This window comes from Dermacentor silvarum, chromosome 2 (assembly GCF_013339745.2).
Source record: "Dermacentor silvarum isolate Dsil-2018 chromosome 2, BIME_Dsil_1.4, whole genome shotgun sequence".
NCBI lineage: Eukaryota > Metazoa > Arthropoda > Arachnida > Ixodida > Ixodidae > Dermacentor > Dermacentor silvarum.
In genome coordinates this window covers 168,019,028-168,040,737 of record NC_051155.1, presented here as the reverse complement: position 1 = coordinate 168,040,737, position 21,710 = coordinate 168,019,028, and the positions used below count along the sequence as shown (strand labels likewise).

At 45.4% G+C, this 21,710-nt stretch overlaps 1 protein-coding gene across 3 annotated transcripts in view; it reads left to right on the top strand.

The window, feature by feature from the left end:
• LOC119442062 (amine oxidase [flavin-containing]-like) overlaps window positions 1-21,710 on the top strand; it is a 165,934-nt gene that overhangs the window by 14,365 nt on the left and 129,859 nt on the right. For 2 of the 3 annotated variants that reach the window (XM_049661855.1, XM_049661856.1), the window contains exon 1: window positions 12,240-12,670. In XM_049661855.1, coding sequence (XP_049517812.1) covers window positions 12,475-12,670 — 196 coding nt within the window. In that variant the 5' untranslated portion in view covers window positions 12,240-12,474. Of the gene's footprint in view, window positions 1-12,239; window positions 12,671-21,710 lie in introns of those variants that run through there. The other variant, XM_049661857.1, reaches the window with a different exon arrangement.

The following is a 21,710-nucleotide window of genomic DNA, read 5'->3' as shown; positions in this document are numbered from 1 at the left end:
GTGTTTCCTCTCGAGAACCAGAGCGAGATGGGGATATCCTAGTAGTTGGTTTTATTGTGTTATCATTCTTTGGGTACTTCAGGCACTTTCAGGTGGCTATCTATTTGTTTGTTTGTGTGTTTGTATCTAACCGTTTTCCCGCCTGCCTGGGTTACACGGTAGTCCACGGTGCAATGGGTAGCGAATCGGGCTGCTGTGCTTAGGTAACAGGGTTCCAAACCAACCATCGGACCAACTTGGGTCACTGAGTATGTACCACTGTTTACATACGTGCTGCGCTTCAACGAACCTCTTTCACGCCGACACGGGTCACTGTAGACCCTGGACTTGGTAGGCACCGTTGTTCGAAGAAACTCTTTGACGCTTTGACTTGGAGTACAGGGGGTATGTGCCATTCGGCCCGTGCTGGTCTTCAATGAACCTCTTTGATGCCAAAACTTGGGTCACTTAGTATGTGCCAGTCGGTGAGTGCAGCTCTTAAATGAACGTATTTGACTCCAACTTGGATAACTAGGTATGTGCAACCGAAAAATGGGCCGCTCTGCAATGACGAAATATATCCCCTAAATTTCTCCGATGCTTAGTTGAATCGGTCCCACGTAAGATACGGGACTGGGTATTTACCGTTGTTCGAAGAAACTATTTGACACCGACTTGGAACACTCAGTCTGTGCCACTCGGTCTGCGCTGGTCTTCAATGAACGTCTTTGATGCCAGCTTGAGTCACGTAGCGTTCTTGGGGAAGTGCTATAATAGAGGAGTTGCGCTGCAGTATATGCCTCGCACAAATAACTAGATCGTTTCGACGGTGGCAATATGTTGTGTCACTGTATTAATTCAATGCTAACGCATTACCGTCGATTGGTTCTATTGCAAGTTTTAATTTCTTTCATTCAAACAATCGCTCTGCTACTGTACCTCACTCCAAGCTCCGTTTTACGAAATTGACCTATTTTATTTTGTTGAATTAACAACTGCGTGTACTTAAACATGGAACGTTTAACGATAAACTGATCTTAAAGCGCTGCATCCCTTAGGAAACCCTGCTTTTCCTGTAAATGTTCTCCCTAATTGTAACACCCTTCGAGAGCCGTGCAAGCGTACTTACAACACTTTTCTATTCAGCCTTCCAAACGCTTGCTGGTACGCACAGCAACCCTCCTCATGGGTGCACTCAAAAAAGAATTGTTTGTTTTGATGGGTGCAAGTGCGTGACTCATGTAAACGACAAACTGCTACGTATTTCGTGAGCTGAGGAATGAAACGTTTAAAGGGCGGAATCTTCTGTCAGACGGCCGTCTTTCATTGCAGTGGTTGGCTCAACTATGCAACTGTGTCCTTATGAAACGTCGTAGATAATTGTGAATGTACACGCATTAGGGTTGTTGGTGCGTGTCCCTTTCAACATGCGAGGCTTTCAGTCAATCAGCTTTCTCCAGTTTCCATAAAGGACAATTTTGTCTCTAGTTTTCACCTAAGGGCGTCGGAGCAATAGAGCGTATAGGCTCTGTGTGCTATCGGAGAGAGGGAGTGGCGGGAAAGTTGGAGGTGCTAGCTGTTCCTTCCGAGGCAGCCGTACTTTGGCCCGCGCTTGAGCAAATGTGTTTGGAGGCCACGCTTCTCAACTCATGGGTTCTTACGAAAGATTCGCATTGCTACATACCTCGGAAACGAACGTCCGGTCTTGCGAAGTTCATATCGCAGGTGTAGACAAATGTGAACCTATATAAACGCAGCCAGCGAGCGCATGGCAAAGAAAAGAATCAAACGCTGAGAAAACATAAGTGCTACGCCACGGCTTTCCTCTGAGCTTTTCTTACCCGTTGTCGTCTATAACCATCTAAATTTAGTGCCGAACTCCAGGAAAGAACCAGGGACCTTTAGATCCTGGTTCCTGGCTCGTGGGAATGGCTAATCGGGTCGCTCAAGTCAGCCCCGTGCAAAGTTCTTTGGAAGAGCAGTCCGGAAAGCGAGGAGTTGAGGACTCCACTCCTAGAAGTGAAAACAGTGGTTAAGTGCCGTCCTTTGACGTGTACGTACTCACGAGCAGCAGAGCCGTCACCGGTATGCCCAGCCCACTTTCTCGTTGGGAATTCAATCCTCGCTAATCCTGATCCCAGCTTCTGCGACACCTTGAGCTGGCCGCAGACTATATACCTGAAAATAAGCTTGAGTACCATCAGAGTCTCCTTAATCACCTCTGGAAAAGATGAGAAAAGAAGTACCTCTTGGAATTCTGCATAAGTACCCACAAAGCTTCAACCAAGGTGTCAAAGTAGACGACGTAGTCTTACTGCAAGACGGCAGAAAGAACCGATGCCTTGACCACTGGCTGGTTCGCGTACTGCAAAAATATCCCTGCCGCGATAGATTGGTGCGAGCTTGCTGCATCAAAACGACAGACGGCAAAATACTTAAAAGGTCTGTTCAGGTTTTGCATCACCTGGCGATGCAAACTGCTTCTTGGAGGGTGCAGAATGTAAAGAAAAGGATGTAACGCGGCTAGCCCTTACATGCAAAGAAAAGAATACGTTCAGAATACGTATATGTTCTATGCCATGGCTTCCGTAGATCTGAGTATTTCTTACCACTTGTCGTCTAAGCATCTATAGCAGGCAACTTCTGGTCCCGATATGTTGTTAAAGATTAAGTTCTGTGGTTATACGTGCCAAAACCACGATATGAATATGAGGGATGCCGTATCGGGGAACCCCTGAATGATTTTACCCACTTGGACTTTTTTAACCCATTATGACCCATGATAAAACTGCCAATGCGATTTTTAACGAAATTTGTGAATAATGAAAGAATACAAATATCATGTCTTCAAGAATTATCGAGAAATATTTATTCGTTCTCAAGATACAATGACGTACTACATCTAGTACACTGGGAGCATGGGGATTCAATGGACAATGCACTTGTCATTGCGCTCCTACCTCCTCGTATGAAAGTTTTGGAATCAACCCTTTTTCGAGGCACAAAGTGGCCATGCACTTCTCACATCTCCATTATGCTTGGGCGTGGCAAGGTCGGCATCGCAGCTGCTTTCTGCTTTTTTTTTCGGGGTAGCGACCGTGACCATCCGCCATGAGCGTCCAAACACACACATATATAGTATAGTGACACCCAGCAAGTACGGCACCGACGACGCCGGCATCGCGAGTGCGGCTAAGGTGTCCTCAATAACGCTATTGCGATGAAACCATTTCGGTGGAATATTGTTGCAGGCTTTGCTAACCTTCAATAACCGCCGACGTCGTTCGCGGGGAAAACATCGACGCTGTCGACGTCACCTTCCTCCTCACCCGTATCTTCAGCTTGTTCTGGCGACACAATCACGATATCAATGTCCTCTTCTATGTTTTCTGCACTCCCAACTCCATCCAGAGGATCGCGCAAGCGAAAAAAAAAAATGTATTTCTTCCGAAGAAAAAAACTCGGTATTCATGCTGGAGCACAACTGGAAAAGAAAACGCCGATTTGTAACTGCTAACGCTCAGTGTACTATATATCTAGTAAACCAAACTTTGAATGCGTGTCCCGTTCTTTGAAACAAAGCCGCAGATTCGACCATTTGTTTCTAGCACTCTTGAACTATGTAATAAACACCGTAAAAAGCACAACGCAAATATATAAAGCAGGAAAGCAAAAATAAATGAAAAGCTAATACTCAGCCCAATTCGTGCGCGAATTAATTACACATGTATGAAACAGTAGATTTTACCCTGTGCCAGGATGTGTGTGCGTCCCTCTCGGTACAAGAAACAGAAATAGCCAAAAGGAAATATGAGCTGTTCAAGAAGAAGCGATGCGAAACAAAGTGTACTAGTTCTAGTGCAGTGGGCGCTAATGCGTTAATGTGTACCCAATGCACTGTATATACATGGGCGTTTTCGCACTTCGCCTCCATCGGAATGCGGCCGCCGTGACCGGGATTTGATCCCGTGCCCTCGAACTCCACCAGCGCAACGCGAAAGCCACTACGCCACCACGCGCGTCTATGCGCTATAAGGCAAAAAAAAAAAAAATAAGAAGAAGAAAGAAAGAAAGAAAGAGAGAAAGAAAGAGAAAGAAAGAAAGAAAGAAAGAAAGAAAGAAAGAAAGAAAGAAAGAAAGAAAGAAAGAAAGAAAGAAAGAAAGAAAGAAAGAAAAGGAATCACCGCTCAAGCACTCCGTACATATGGTGAACCAGCGAAGCTGTAAAGTGCGGCCTCGGTGTTCATCACTGGGTTATTCCCGACGGTTCATTAAAGTATTTCTCAATAACTGGTTACGTCCTTGTGTTTCTTAATGAGGTTACACACACGTTCGGCTGCGACGGAGAGAATGACGTCACTGACGGTATGCCCGCAGTCCGCCGCTGTCGCTTGTGTTCGATGTCTCGAGTTTGCTCGGCGGCGTGGTTAGCAGCAGTCGCCCGCCATTGCCGCTATGCTGTTCTTCAAGATTAAATTGCTTCAAAATTAAATCTGTACGTTACGCAAGGCAATGAATGGCTCATGCCCCCAAAAACGCGATCTCCCCATTACGACGACAGAAGAGAAGTGAAATTCTACGCTCGAATTAGGGAGCCTACATGGAAGCGCTTGCATGTAGGCTCCCTAGCTCGAATGATGAGTGGCAACGGAGCCAGCTGTATAGAAGAAGACGACGACGACGAACGCGGGAGCAGTGGCACGAGCGCGTGCCGAGCACGAGCACGAAAGCAACCCGAGGGGTGCAAGTCAGCTGTGGATGAAGACGACGACGCTCGAGCCAATGCTGATGATGATAGTTTTCTGTGGACAGGCGAATAACAGACACTTTTTTGTGTCGCCAACCCATATAAAGCTTCGCTTTAAAAAGAGCGTGGTTGATAACACGAAGCACAGCAGGCAGTTTTATCGAAGCTGAACATCCGCAAGAGAGAGGGAAATATATTAATTTCTGGTACCTAAAGCTTGTCCAATATCTGTAAAAGTCCCACCGTATGCAGCTGCACTATAGCGGCGTTCACCACTATTAGTGTATTTCAACAAAGCATATTTTCACAGTAGAATAAATAATTGTTGGGCTAGTTGGGACCCAATTCACGTTATAACCTGCTTTAATTCTCGGGTTGTAAAAATACTGCGGATGAAAATTAGCGCAACAAAAAGACAACGCACGCAGGAACTTCCTGTGTTCTCTCTTCCTGTGTGCGTTGTCATTTTGTTGCGCTGATTTTCATCATCAACAATATTTTTTACAAGCCAGAAATTAAAGCAGGTTATATAACGTGCATTGGGTGTATATACGTTAAAGAACCCCACGTAGTCCAAATTAATCCATAGTCCCCCTCTATACGGTGTGCACCATAACCAGGCCTTGGTTTTGATGGTTTTGGCAGGTAACGCCCCAGATTTCAATTTTGATGCAGGTTAGAGCTGCACTCGCGCCTCGCTGGCGGCGTAATCGGCGCCCAGATGTGGGCGAGAGAGAGAGAGAGAGAGAGGCGAAGAGAGACTTTGCCGATTATCGGGTGTCATCGGAGCACAGGTCATAGAGATGTGGTAGACCGAGATAAGATGCTGCAAGTGAACCAGTGCTTGCCATTTGACACCAATACTCTTTAGTGCTGGGGATCCTGTTGAGTGCGTCAATACAAGCTGCCGACGTCAGCTGCTTGTATTTCCTGAAATATAAAACGATATTTAACTCAAACTTGAATCATCGCTCATTGACACTTACAGCGGGACCAAGTTTGTTGTTTTGGACTAATACACGTAATGTTGTCGCGCGACTGGCCGCTCGAGGCACTTTGCGTGTATTTGCGGGCTTCTTTCACGCTGAGAAAAACACTTTTACGTAGCACGTGTTGAGCAACAGAAAGCTGTATCGGAAGTTTTTCATGTTGCTCTACAATTTTCTCATTGACACTTTTCATCTAGCTATAATATTTGAGAAGTTGATTAATTAATTCAGGCTAATTATGTTATTAATACAAAAAATAATCTGAGTATCTCCAAGCGACGGCAAACAACATTGCATTGGTTCTGTCCAGCTATACGTGGCATTTGAATATTTTAACGCGATAGCGTTAAGGGCCCCGTGTCGCAGAAAATCCGGCGTCGGCGTGCGATGCCGGCGGGTGGCGGAGAAAATCATCCCCAACCATGCAGGCCCTCCGAATATATTTAGGTACATGTATATGCCACGCCTTCTTATATGACATGCGGTATATGCGGGTTATATTGCCACACCATTCTATCATTAATGTTGCTCATACCTTGTCTTGCATTCTTGGCAAAGCTATTCCTCGGAATTTTGAGAATGACAATCCACAAACAAATGTCATGAAACAAAACACCCACAGCGCATGCCTTTTATGTTAAATATTCTGAGACTGAAATATTAAAAATACGAAACAAAAACGGAAATCTGAAAATTATGCTTTTTTTTTTTTTGCGCGGCTGTGCAATATCTCCGGGATCGCCCCACGCAAGAGTCCGCGTTTCTACCAGAAAGCTCGCCTTCGTGCATATAGCGTTCGCCGCCAGTGTTTCCCGGTAACCATTACGGTTGCTTAAGCTGCAGTTGTCGGGAAGCGTGAGAAGCAGTCAGGGATCTTTGAATGCTATCGCGTATAGTATATGCTAGCTTGTATATACACGCCACTACCAGGCGTCTACGTCGCCTTCTCAGACCCGTTCGCGATCGCTGGGGACTGCAAGCTCGTCTTCCCAGCCTGCAAACCGAAGCCGGATGTAAGGCCTTTCGGATCAACACGAGCCCTTGCATTATCGACGTGCAATACGGAGAACCGAAAAATGCAAGCTGTCCTCAAGCCACGCATAGAGCGCTTCTCCTCGTTCGTCTCTCAGCCGCAGCTGTACACAATGCCGATGTGCAACAATCCTGTTTCCTGCACCTGCGGGAGAACCACGGCTTTTGCTTCCGCGCTACTTTTGTAACTCTGTGTTCCATTTTGTGCAACCAGCTTACGATTTCTGCGCAGTTATTGTGCTGGCTTGTGCCTACATCGTGCACCGCATACGACACGCAACATCGGCTGCCTCGCGAGGCACTGGTTCTATAGATGGGCTTGCGATTTGCCGTTGTCCTTATGGCGCCGCCTACTGGAACTTAAATTTATGTATACAGAGCGGACCGCTGTTAAAGGGAACCTTAAATAAGCATTTAGGTAATTACTACAGCTCAGTTTCGAAACACAACTTCGGCAATAATTATTCATTGTTATAGGTCTCCGTAATGCGCCACATTAAGAACTTTTTTTAAAGCGAAGCTTTCAGTGCTTCTGTAAGCAACAAATCCTGTATGAATTAAACCCTCCATTGCATGATCACGATACATAACAGTTTATTTTTTAAATTACTTTTAGGCGCCCTTACGCTTCGGTGTAGCTCCTCCTTTATCTGCCCTCTGCACGAAGTGTCTGTTGAGGGTTCTGTTTCGATTACGTCGTCCCGAAGCTGACTGCTATAACTAAAAACAGTCCAGTCTTAATATACCAAGCAGTAATCGTAAATCCTCTCAGCAGTGTGAAGCAATTAATGTCGAATCAGTGTTGTGTCGAGTGAGAGCAGGTAACGTGGATCATATAATTTGCTTGCTGATTGGTTCCCCGATTAATTTATTCATTCAGTCTAGCGCCCCAGCACAGCACCTTGTTTATTAGACAGGTCGTATATAGCGGAAGCACCGGTGAAAGGCTCCGGAATAATTTTGCCAATCTAGTGCTTTTTTTAACGTGCACTAAATAACAGTTCACGAGGGTGTTTTCATGCATCTCGTACTTATATGAACAGTGAACGTCACTGAGTCATTGCGGCAAGCTCACTTTCTTACCGCCGTCTTCGAAATTGAAGCATCATTTTGTCCTTGCTTCCTTGGTCTTGTTCCCGAATTAATTTTACAGTTTTCACAAAAACGCGCTAAAGACGAAGACGAAAGGAACACATACGACAGGATGGGCGCTGAACTTCCAACAGGCGTTTATTTTAAATGGTCATCTATTTAATGCACTGCGCATCAGGTACATGCATGCATGCACGCATCATCATACAAAAGATTGCATAAGTCGATCAATAAGTTCATACATAAGATTGTATGGTCAATATGTTCATGCACCTAGATACCTCGAAAGAAATGTCACTTCTTTTTCTACTAATCATACTCTACTAATTATACTAATCACCGGATCACTTACACCAAATGTACTTCAGATGTTGTGTATGAGATATCCTTATATTATGGGCCGTTTATATCGGAAAAACGTGCCAGTGCTTCAACGACAGGGTTATACAGCACAATAATGACGTTAGGAAAGGATACGGCTAGCCACTTGGCTGAATACTGCAAAAAGTGTGCATGCACACCCATGTTCGACAACGCAACTTTCCTGGGGAAAGAAAACAAAAAAAGTTAGCGTAGCTTGCACTAGTGGCGCAAGGCTAAAGAAACAGCGGAGCTGATGGGCCACGTATTTGGGCTAGGCTAAGCACTACCAAGTCATCCCCAGCATTTTCCGGAATTTATTGATTATTGATTGATAATCGATTAGCTATTGAGTGGCTATCGATTGGTAATCGCAAGGTATTGGCCACGTATTTGGGCTACGCTAAGCACTACCATTACGTCTATGTTGACAAAATAGAGGTAATGAATGAAACCGTAACTAGGCTGATCTCAGAAGCAGCAATTAAAGTGGGAGGTAAGGCACCAAGGCCACCAGTAGGTAAGCTCTCCCAAGTAACAAAGGACCTAATAAAGAAACGACAAAACATGAAAATGGAAACTCAAGAGATGAGATAGAAATCGCTGAACTGTCGAAACTGATCAACGTCGTTTTCTGCGTCGTACCCAAGCACGCGCAACGTAAGCCCCGGCGAACGCGTTCCCGCCATTGCCACGTTGATGCTGCTATGCCCAACGTAAAAAGTATCTATAAACGTTGGCTCTGCCCGCAACGCCGCCTCCTCGTCTCGCCGTGTCGCATGCGTTCGATATCTTGAGTTAGCTCGGCGTCGTGGTTAGCAGCATTCGCCCGCCATTGGCGCTTGCGTCCCACTAGAAACACAAACATGTAACCAGTAATTGAGAAACGCTTCAATACAGCGTCGGGATTAACCCACTACTAAACACCGGGACCACACGTTTCAGCTTCGCTGGTTGACCATCTGTACGAAGTGCTTGGGCGGGGCTTTTTTTTTTTATCTCTATCTCTTTTTGCCCTCTTTCCAACCCCTATTTCCCCACCCCAGTGCAAGGTAGCAAACCAGAAACTCGCATCTGGTTTACCGCCCAGTCCCTGCGTTTCCTCTCTCTCTCTCTCAGCATTGTTCAAAAGGCTCCTTCCTCTAAGTGTTAAAACAAACTTGGCTCGCAACACCGGCAATGCTTGTTGCGCTAGCGTATACGGCTAGCATGATACAGATTTCTGACACATATACCGTATGAACTGCTTCTAGCGTCCTGCAATTTTTTATTAAGCGTACTTTTTTCTTCTGGTGGTTTCTGTCTCCTTTCTGCACATTTAGTGACATCCTTAACTTCAGTATGTTCTTTCTCTAAGCTTTGTGCAATTTCATGCCCCCATCCGTGCTTCATGCTCCCTTGTGCTCCCGTCCGGGCCCTGATGTCAGCTGATTAGAAGCGGAATCTGCATCGATCTTTCCGACACAAAGGGATATTAAAGTGCATCATTAGGTTACCGTATTTATTCGAATACAGGTCAACGTTTTTTTTTTTTAATATTACCCAGAGCGAGCTATCGACCTCTATTCGCGACCAAGGAATCTCGACCCGCATCCATGAACAAAGATAGGAAAAGTAACGAGCTAACGGCGCTCCTGCGTGACGGCCACCGTAAAACATTAAGAAAGATGCATAGCCAATGCACTCGACGGCACCGAGGACGATGCCGTTTGCAGCACTGAGGACGCCTGCGAAGCATCCGACGAGGACGACTTCTCTGGCAGTTCCGACGAGGATGCAGTTTGTGGCGTCGACTAGCCAGATTTAGTAGCCGAGCTTACGGCAAATAAAGTAACGTCATGCTCAAAATGTTTACAGCGAAGCTGTATATCTCTACCCCCCAATGCATTTGTCGTGTCCGTGGGCAACAACTCAACCAATCAGCGGGAGGCGTGCGCCGTTGGCTTCCTTGCAGCAACATCAGATAGCGCTCGCATCCGCGGCATCGGCGGCATCGGCCATGCGGGGGAAAGAAAAAAAAGATGCAGTTTCGCCCGAAAGGCGAAGCATCGATTGCGATAGCAAATTAGTAGACAGCTATATGAAGTAAGGATAGTAGTTTTATCGGTCATATAAAGTTATAAATATTCGCTTACTAACTAAATGAACAAGCACAGTGTCACGCGTGCAGAGGTAAACATGAACACATCTCGCTCGATGACCGCGGGAGCTCGTCAAAACGCTGGAGTGAGAAATCGCGCCAGTGGCAGCAAGCAAATTGACCTTCGCGTTGGCTCTCGCTTCAACGCGAACTAAACGTCGAAAGCGCAGCAGCGCATACGAAGCTATCGGCACTCGGCGAATGCCCTTTGTCCCATCGCAGATCGCTTTGAAGATGAGGCCGCCGCGGGCGCACCCTTCAGCCGCGTCGCAGCAGCCGCGGAAGCAGAAAGCGCCCTCCTCCCTCTCCCGTCTTCGTCGCCTCCTCCCCGTGCCTCGCGCGTGAACGAAGACCGCGCGCTTCCGGCCGCCTTCCTCTCTCGCGTGCGCGAGATTAGGCTGCGGTTGCCGGCTCACCCTTGCACGCTTTCACTCGCACACACAACGCACGGCGACGATTTTATCATCGTTGGACTTTATTCGGAACATCACGGCGACGGCGACCGCAGAAATGCGCTTGGAGTGTGCATATAATTGCTATCGCAATAAAAAAAGAAACACAAAGCTCGCCATCGCGCATAGCGTTCGCCGGAAGCGTTCCCGGTAAAGATTACGGTTGCAAGCCGCAGTTGCCGGGAAGCGGCAACTGTAGCGTGCGAAGCGGTGAGTGATGCAACTACATTTTTGTATCTAAAAGAACAACCCGCCTAGCAATTGATTTGTGTTGTGACAGTGCTATGAGAAGGCAACGTATAGTGAGGCCTCCTGAAGAGCAGCGTGCATACGAGGCGTGGCGAAAGTGTGGTTAAATACATTTCTATTGTCTCTGGTCCACTCTTTTTAAGTGCACAAAGTAGCGGCGCAAGCTAAGTCACAGGCCGTTGAAACGTCTTAGGCTAATAATTAGGTAAAGTGCATGTCAATGTCTCCATGTGAATAATTTCACGGTATACTTCGTAATGGGTAATCGTTCTAGTCGTCGTTTAGAGCTTCGCTTTTCAACCACATTCACAGCGTAGATTGGATACGATTTTTTTTTCGTTGTCTAAAAAGATATAAATCGAGCAGTACATTTTTTTTTTTTTTGCGCGGCGAGTTGAATATAGGAGTCGACCTATATTCGTGTTCGATCTATTTTCGAGTAAATACGGTTGTTTATTTTATGAGTCTGTTTGCATTGGATTGGCGGTAAAATGCTGGTTATTAGCGGCGAAAATGAAAGGGCAAGGTTGTTCCCATTCATGAATATATCGCGCCCGATTGCAGCGCGAGGATACGTTTGTGACTTCACAAATAACTAAGTAATTTCGCACCTCTATAGGCCAATTTGTGCCCAGAAAAAGTTTTGAAAATTTTACTTGGTTCATTCGTCGACGCCTTTAGAATGCACTGTAACCACTGTTAGTTGATCAACTATATCAGCTATAGTCCCGAGCAGGCGCTGCCCAAATTTCGATCATCACTTCCCTAGTCGTAGCGCGGCAACTTCAAATCCCTCTTTCATTTTCGCGTCTTTAATGGCTTACCGGGCTCACGACAGAACAGGCGTACGAAAGTGTAATTTACCAATTAAATCACCAAGGCTATAGGTCTGAGCCGCTACAGCCTTGACCCGCAATGTCTTTCTCTTCCTCTTGAATTAGTAAGTGATGAGAAAACACGCTTGCAAAAACGAACAGCCTGGCCGTAGACTCGTTTACCTTCATTTTTGCGGCTTGTACTACGACGGCGAACCGGCGCTCGCGTAGGAGCGCCGATTGCGAAAGCACGCGCCTTCTCGTAAATGAACAAAATCGACAATAACAAAACTACGGAGTCATCGCATCTGCAAATTACCCGCCATCTGCGCCGACGGTGCCAAGTATGCGTACGGGGTTTACGCCGTCTCTGTCATGTGACTGTATACCTACACCGCACGCGGGGGCCAGTCGGCACAGCAGCGCCGGCCTTAGCGCTGTAGCACCCGCGGGTCTCGACGGAAGTTCTGGCGATCGATTTCTTCTCTCCCCGGTCTGCTCGGATCGCTCGACGCACCGCGCCCTACGACGACGCGTATTACACACATACCACTGCGCCAGCTGAGTGCGACGCATACGCGACAACGCGCTCTCTGTTCCGTCCGTTTGTCGCCGCGCTATGAGCTTCGAAAGCGGCTCATCGGGATCGCCCGCGGTGGCGGCGGCCGTGCTGCCACAACCGTCGTCGTATTTGCAACGCAGAGGTCGTCGCCGGTTGCCGGACGGGATGGACCAGTCAGCAGCAGGGCCCGGAGGCAACGGCAGTCCAGCTGTCAAGAAGACCACGGTGCTTGTCATCGGAGCAGGTCTCAGCGGTAAGAAACGGAGAGGGAGGGGAGACGAATAAGGCATGGAGGACATTTAATCGCATGAAATGCACTAACTATATAGCGCAGCAACGAGTATAGTATTATAAACCATGTACTTTTGCAAATTGTATAGCTAAAGTATTGGCCCACTTATGAACTTGTATCCTAAAGTGTATGCCAACAGCATATTATAGTGGTGGGACAAGGAATGTCATTGGATCCAGCGCCACGACCAGGGGTTTTGCTTTCGTGCTGACGAAGACAAGGGGATTTGTAAAAACGCTGTATTCGGTGACATACTTTGCGCTACCACTGTCGATTACATCGTCTCCATCTTCCTTTGTACCTTCGTCTTGCACGACATAGCACAGTATGCTTTCTACGGTCCCAATTGCAATGAAAAAAGGACAATAAAAAAAAGAAGAAACGAAACTTATCTGTGTGTAACACTACCAGAAACACCCCATTTGTTTATTTATAAAAGATTCAAGAAAAGAATAATAATAATAAGCACCTAAAAATATTGGTACCGGAATATAGCGCGAGAATCGAATCTAATGTGCCAGCTATATATGGAACCGGAGTAAACGTTCGTGTTATGGGCTGGGATTTTACGATACAATGTTTTACAGTGGGACTACCCCTTTCTTTTTTGAGCCTCTTCGTTGTACTGATGGATGGATGGCAAAACTTTATTATGGTCCATTGGGTCGCGCTAGTTTCCTAGCCCGAAGCGGGCCGCTCCCACGTTGGTATTGAGTGGACTGGTAGTTTAGCAACAAAGTATTTGACTGGTTAGTATTCACCACAGTTGTCTGTTGTCAATGACGAGAATGCTTTCTTCTTGTCTTTGGCGCTCAGGTTTTTCGTCCCGAGCTATTCTTTATTACCTATGATGCTATATTTATCAAGTTGCCATGTCTACGCGTTGATGCTTTTTACAACCGGCTATCCGAGAAGAGTGACCTTAACGCTGCCTCGCAAAAATAATGTACACTCGCATAAGCATGGCATGGCATGGCAAGAACTTTATTTTGGTCCAGAGAAACTATAGGGCCTGAGGGCAAAAGCCCCCAGGCTAAGTCGGTGGCTCCGCCCACGTAGGCACCGGTAGGCCAAATGCTTTCCCGATGTCGTGAGCTCTCCGGATGGCCAGGAGTTGATCTTGGAGGACTTCGCTGGATATGCGCCTAAGCGTGGTATATTTTAGCTCGAGGTATATGTGCACGACGCTGGCGTCATAAGAGAGCATCTTTGAAGACGACTCAAACGGCTTTGTTTTTTTTTCTTATTTTCTTTTTTTAAAGAAATACACAGAATTTTTGAATATCCCCTGTGGCAGATAGCATAATTCGAGTCCTTGAGGTGGATTACTCAAAGAAGGCGGACGTTACCTTCACGACAATTCGAAATGCACAATGGACTATGTAACAAAAGTTCACGACGAAATGCACCTGCGTATTTCCTTGTCCCCTTGCATTTCCATTTTGCGCTAAGTGACCATAGGTTTGATGGTATGAAATTTTCCGATTTATTTTTGTGATTCAATGCATAAAATGGCGTTTTGTTAAAAAAGTAAATGGAACGAGAGCGAATTTTTATCGCAAGATTGATTCCGCATATCTCGAACCCCTTGCCGTCCTCAAAATTAATTCCAAGTGGGCATGCTTTGAAACCTCACCAGCAACGATTTGTAAATTGCAATATGCACCGTAAAGTAATTAGTTACGCACTTAACTAGTGCGTTTTTGTAATGAGTTGATTGCGCATATCGATTTGTCATGCAAATAATGTCCGCCTCCTCGTGTAATCCACCTCAAGGGCTAAAATTATGTTACCTGCCACAGGCTATTTTTTCAAAATGCCGTATATAGTCTAAGAAAAGGCACCCCACATAAAAAAAAAGGCTGTAGAGCAGCAGATTGTACGACCAGCGATCTATAACAGCCTACCCAATAATCTCCTGTCATCATTCAATAAAGTTTTTCACTGAGGTAATGAAACATAATTATGCTGTAATCAATGAAGAATCACGCGTAATGAATTTTGACGAAATTTTATAACAAATATTGTTAATTCGACATTACCATCGTGCAGACCAAAATATATCCTGTATTCATCTGCTCGTTTGGTAATATATATGTTCATCTGCCTGCGACGTGGCGGAGAGGCTAGGCCTTTCTGTCCCGACGTGGGAGCGGCCCGCAACGTGCTAGTGCACGTTCCGAAGGACCTCAATAAAGTCGTTCCATTCCATCTGCCCTTGAAATGTACAATGCAGGTACACATGTTCAAGTACAATACACAAGAAGAAGTAGTTTATTGATGTGAAAAAGTAGAGAGGTCGGCCGGAATATGGAGCATCTGGCCGCTACTCTACGTAAGGGAAGGGGAGGAGGGGAAGAAAGAGGGTCACAATGGTGGATGATAGTGGGAGGAACTAGGTGAAAGGACACATTGCACAGATTATTATCACAAGTGTGAGTCCAGGCCCGTGTCGCCTAAGAAGCGTGAAAAAGCACGCATTGCCTCTGTTGTCTGACAACTCTGTGGCCCTGCGCCTAGCAAGAGGCCCTCCGACAGTGGTCTATTATATAAATGCCTCAAGGTGGCTGCCAGTGTGAGTCTTTCGCGTGCATACTCAGGGCACACCACGAGCACATGGTCTATAGTCTCTATAACACCACACACTGAACAGTCCGGGGAGTCTGTCCGTCCAATGATGTGCAAATATTTGCGCGTGAAAGCGACGCCTAGTCGCAGTCTGTGTATCAAGCATGTATGAGGGCGTGGAATTCCACGCAGAACAGGAAATTGCATATCGGGATCCAGCCACAGACACAGTTTCATAGGACAGAGGGCCTAGTCAGGCATTGTGGCCTTTTGCCCTCCTGCTAACTGCTTAAACTGTCACACTTGAATAAATTACAATTTCAAATGATATTCAGTCTGCCGCAAATGTACGTCAGGTCGTCATTCCAAAAGAGCTCGCTATCGAAGAACACACCTAGGTATTTTCACTGAGCTCATACACTCAGCTGGAACATACTGGCATGAGGGAAATTACGACAGTGCAGAAAAAGTGGTAAAACTCTAATCGTATACATTCAATTTCAAATGACATCCGGTCGTCAATCCGAAAGAGTTCGCTATCGCAGAACACGTGTAGATATTCTTATCGAGCTCACATACTCCCGTGGAACACATTGACATGATGGCAATTATGACAGTACAGAAAAAAGTGGTAAATCTCTAACCATTGTAAAAGTGAATGCTCTGGCGCTCTTTGGCCATATCTGGCCCTTTCGTCACTAAACACTACACACCATCGTCATAGTGGAAATTTGAAGCGCGCATTTTTTTCTTGTTTATTGACAGTTACCAGCAAACCAAGGCATACTTAATTTAGATATTTCGATACACATGACGCAAGGTCATTCATAAATATATTAAAAAAAAAGAGGAGAGAAAATGAAGCTCTCTGGTACTCCGGCTCTAAAAGGTAACGTGCTGTTGAATCGTAACTGGTTGTCTAAGGCTACCACTTGTGAGTGACCATTCAAATAATTATTCGAAAACTTGTAGAATTGGTCCCTGAAAGTTCTCCAAGTGAAATGCCTTGGCTCACTGTGTCACATGCATTAGAGGTACATAGAAAAATGTACAGCGCATAAGCAAATATGCTGTGCTCTAAAGCTACATTCAATTCGTCCGAGAATTCTTCGACAAGAAAATCTCCGTCCCGTCCCGCGACAAAGCTAAACTGACGGCTTGAAATAACATTTTTTTTTGCTAAGAATGATGTCGACTATGCTGTGCATGAGAAGTTTTTATGTCATTTAGTTGTCACATGATGCGCAAAATATAAATAGGTCAATAACTGTTAACGCTACGTCCCCCCTCCCACACCCCGCCCCCTTTATATAGTGGTTTGATAGTTGCAGTTTTCAATTCTTTTGGCAGTGTGCAGGTTTCTGATACACTATAAGTATGTCAAGAAAAATCCCGGTTCGGGCATCAAAGTTTTGCTGCAGCAAAGACATCGAAATCCCGTCAACGCGGCATGGTTTCCCCTCTGAAACCAGGAACTGCACCACTATAGCTGTCAGTCGTTAACATCGGAAATGATGCGGAAGTTGGTATATGGCTTTGTTAGTTTTGAAGCCACCCTGTGGCACCAATGAAATCCCTCTAGAAACGTGTGCGAAACCTTGATTAAAATAACAGCTGTATACATACACGCGCAGGGTCACCCAAAAGCGCCTCGGCTAGCATTGAATCTCAATTATTTGTACCGCAAAGATAACTTATCAATGACCATCCTCTACTAGCCGGCTTTCCAGAGGATAACCGAGGCTGATGTTGGAAATAGCAGCATCTTGCAGATTGGATAATGGCGACAACTTTAACACCTAGCGATTCTGTAGCTAACGCGCAGCTCAGCGCCACGTTTAGAGCGCGCCCTTAAACTGATTCCCTTTTTAGCAATTGCTTTCATGGTTTCCGGGGAAAGTCAGCGGTGCTTTCTTAATTGACTGATTTATGTATTCAAAATTAATCCGGAGCCCTCCACTACGGCGTGCCTCATAATCAGGACTGTTTTCGGCACGTAAAACCCCAGAGAGATGAATATTTATGTATTTATTAATGAGAACATCATTCTTGCCATTGGCAGGCCAGTTTTTCTTTCCAGCTGTCTAACTATCCAGATAAACATAGGGGCCAATCCCGAAAATAGTGCAGCCTAAGTATGTTGGCCGATCCCGAAGGCAGTGCTTTCTAACAATGTGAGCCTAGCCTTTTTTTCTCGCTCTTAAATAAAAAAAATATTTTAGAAAAGATGGTGCGAAAGCTGCCAGTTAGACAAGTGCAGTGTTCAAGCCCGTTCCCTACACTGGTCTTCCTCCCCCCCCATTTGGCGTCGTAATGTTAACACACATTATTTGTACAGTCATGCAGTATCCTACATAAGAACCACCTCGTTGATATGTTGCTTAGGTGACCACTGAAAAGAAAAGCGTGATCCGGAAAAACGTAACGCCCGAAAATAGTTGCGGCAGCACTACAGATAAGGCGAAAAGCTACTCTTACACGAAACCTTATTTAAAGTATAATATAAAGCCAACAAATTATTGAAAACTCGCATCATAACGCTCACTATCGTTTGCCTGGCGGTCAGATGGAACATTAAGCTGTCTTTTGGAGCGGTCGTAACAGTGAGTTGCACTAAATGAAGTGTAGGGATTTCCATTTGTTGTTCGAATCAAATTTGAGATAATGGCAGTTTCTTTTGGCGTATACTACTCCCACCCTTTTTTCACTTTCCGCGCAGCCGTGTACGTCGAAAAATAAAAGCACAAGGGGATGTTTGTATAAGGCCACGACAGCGGCCGTGGACTTGTGTGTGAGGCGACCGCTTGTGTCTTCGTGCGAATCCGCTTTCAAAGTCGTGAGAATCGTTGGGGCCGATACATGTCCGACACGCTTAGCGGTTCCGATGTCCCGACGTCATCATCGGTTGACACGTATTCATGATAGGTGACACGGGCGCCTATTCGTGCGCATGCTCAACGTATACAGGCGTCGCCGAGGAGTGATGGCGCGTCACCGTTTTTGGACGTAATGTATTAAGCGGGAAGCTAATATACATGACTCTGCGGGAACCGGCGTTTCGGAGTGTGAGAGCCGGGAAAACGTAAGAGCGTATCGACGAGGTTCTACCTTATTTAAAGAAGTGGTGCTCGGGCTCGGAATTTAGCTAGCAATATGGCGGTTAGATTAAAGATGTGTGTTACATCACTTTCAAATGGGGCCGAATTTTAGCGCGGAACTGCATGCACGTCGTCCTCGTTTGAAAACACGGCGAGCTTAAGCGACTCAACAAGAACAACACTAAGCAGACCAGACCTGGAAGAGTGCGTGAGAATAAATAGTATGAAAGATAGCACGAAAAGAGGTAGTACATTGGAAAACGACATAAAACGTAGAAGTATTTTACTTATGAAACTGAAATAGTAACTATACAAAAAGGTGAAATCGTTGCTCATTCTCGCTCACTAGCCGGTCTCTTATCTCGCCAGAAATGCCCTCGATCCGCAGCTGAAAATTCGCTTTCACTAGCAGCAAACTGGTTGAAGAAATAGCCAAACATTTTTCTACGGGTTGGCTCAAAAGCGAGCTAGATGAAGCACCCGGTATACACCCGTCACGTGCCTTCATCTAGGCTTTCATAAACGTAGTATGCCCGATAACTGGGCCATATAGGCAGATTTTCAGAAATACCTAATATCAAAACATATGCGGTAGGAATCGGATAACAGAAATGATCGGTGTGTCCTAAATTTCATATATTAACATATTCATTCATTTCTCTTTCTCAGGTGACCCCTTCAATTTCGGGCACGGCCTCTCATCAAATAAGGTCTCACTAAAAAATTGTCGTGCCATGTTTGTTGACATATCTTGTTTCTCTTTTCGGCAAGCTCGCTTCCAAGAAAGGAGGTTATGAAAGGAACTCGTAGTAGACCGGAAACGCGATGTGTTTTTAACAGACTGAATTGAGCTGAGGCGCCCAATCACGATCGAACACAACTGGCATTTCTTTGTTAAAAAAAAGAGAGAGATTGGAGGACGCTTAAGCTTTGCTTTTAAGAGTGGAACGCGATAGCATTCAAAGATCCCTGACTGCTTCTCACACTTACCCACAACTGCAGCTTAAGCAACCGTAATGTTTACCCAGAAACACTGGCGGCGAACTCTATGCATGAAGGCGAGCTTTAGAAAGCTCGCCTTCGAAATATCTGTTACACAAGTAAACGTGTCAAGCGAGTTAACTGCAGCACTGCCCCCCCCCCCCCCCCCTTTCTTTCTTTCTTTTTTTTTTTTCCATTTCGGTGAACTCTTGCGTTCTGCAACGAGAGTGCTCGTCCCTCTCAACTGTCTGCGATTTTGCGGAAACGCAGCACTCGCGCCAGATAGGTCCTAATTTCCGCCGGAGTTTGTAGGCTTCCTGACAACGTGTACTGTGCTCAGCTGTTGAAACGCGATACTCGGAGCGCATGGCTGCCGGCGCTTCTTGCGCCACCGGCGGGCGCTGGGGACACCGAGCTGATGCATTGTGGTAAAGGATGAAAGCGAGAGCATTTGTGAAAGATTATGTCCATATGACTGCATTTGTCCCAACAGCAATCATCCAGCGCTCGCCGGTGGCGCGAAAAGCGCTGGCAGCCATGCGCTATATACGAGCATCGCGTTTCAATCGCTGAGCACAGTACATAAAGATAATGCATGCGTAAGTGTACAAAAGACATTGAATTTGTTCGGCACGTATCTGTCGGTGATCCAATCAGGTGCAATATGTGCCTTATATGCTGTTATATTATAATGTTATATATTGTTATATATTGTGTAACAATATCAATAGTCATTGAAGGCATCCGTCATTCAGCTTGTAGATAGAGAGAGAGACAAAAGGGGGAAAGACAGGGAGGTTAACCGCAAGGGAAAATCCGGTTTGGTACTCTACACTGGCGAAAGGAGAGAGAGGGAGGTAAACAATTGGAGGACGTTTAAGCTTTGCCTTTAAGAGTGGAACGCGATAGCATTCAAAGATCCCTGGCTGCTTATCAGGCTTCCCGGCAACTGAAGCTTTTTTTTTTCTTCTATATATACTCCACCTCCGCATGTGGCTGCCGTAGGGAACCTACATGCAACGCTGTTGTAGGCTGCAGTAAAGCTTTATAGGCTGCCGTAGAGTTACTATATGTGGCTCACGCAGAGAGTCAGCTCTCAAGGCTATCGTAGAGTTACTGTATATGCTCCCCACGGGAGCCATATATAGCAACTCTAAGCTGCCGAAGAGGCGAGTGCCATCTGGATGGTATTTTTGCCAGGAGGAAACCGCGGCGTGCCCCTGTATGAGTGGTAGAAATGCTGGAAAAAGGGCTTGTGTTTGAGTTTCCCTTACAAAAATTTTTGTTGAGAATTCATTGAAATATCATTGGTCAATGTTGAGTATCGTATTGAGCATTCATTGGGAGTTTGTTGGGATATCATTGAGCACAGTGTTGAGCGCTCTTGAATATTGGCCACTGAAATTTTATTGAAACACAATTGGGCAAGTCAATGTTGAATAGTTGTTGAGTTAGTATTGAAAGCACATTGTGCTTAGACATATCATTGTGTAATTTCTGTTAAATTTCTGTTGGGTTTCCATTGATGCAGTCTTGAAATGCTGTTGTGATTGTTCTGTTGACCATTTGTTGAGTGATTATTGACACAGCATTGAAAAGTACATTGTGCGCCTGTTGAGATGGCATTGATATTTCGAAAATTGCCACTGAAATGTCATTGATATTTTGTTGGGCTTGTGGCATTTTAGTGCACTTAATTTTGAAATTGCTTTGCTATTTGCACTTGCATGCCCCAGTGCCTCTTCACATAACTTTCCCTAATCCGAACGGAAGCAAAGGAGCGACTGACATATTTCATGTACCCTAATATGTAATATAGTGTGCACATGACACATTATTTATTACAGTATATAAGGCACAACTGTATGAAACCTGAAGACATACGCTAGTGCCTACAGTGCTATTAAGTGTAAGGGAGCAGAACTATAGCACACATGCTGAAAAATGTAGCAAAAGCGTACACATGCCTAGTTAAACTCGCAACAATTTTTTCTGGAAGATATACAACACCACCTGCACTTACAGCATAAAAAAGCTTCCTGTGCCTGTACAGCACAGCACAAAGCAGGGTCATGAGAACTGAAAAGTAGAACTTAGTGGGTTTAAAACTACGATGATGATGGATAAAATTGATAAATTTTACAAAGTTATCACTCTTATTGGCTACCTAAGGGACTCGTTGAACTTGACCTACAAAGATGTACAGCAATGTTAAAAACAAACAGAAGATGGAAACCTATAGCCTTCTTGCAGGAATAAACAATGCAAATAGCCTTATGTGTCACAATTTTACGAGCACTTTGGCAATTTGGTGTATGTACAGACTTGACAAACAGCAGCTCAAACAGAGATGC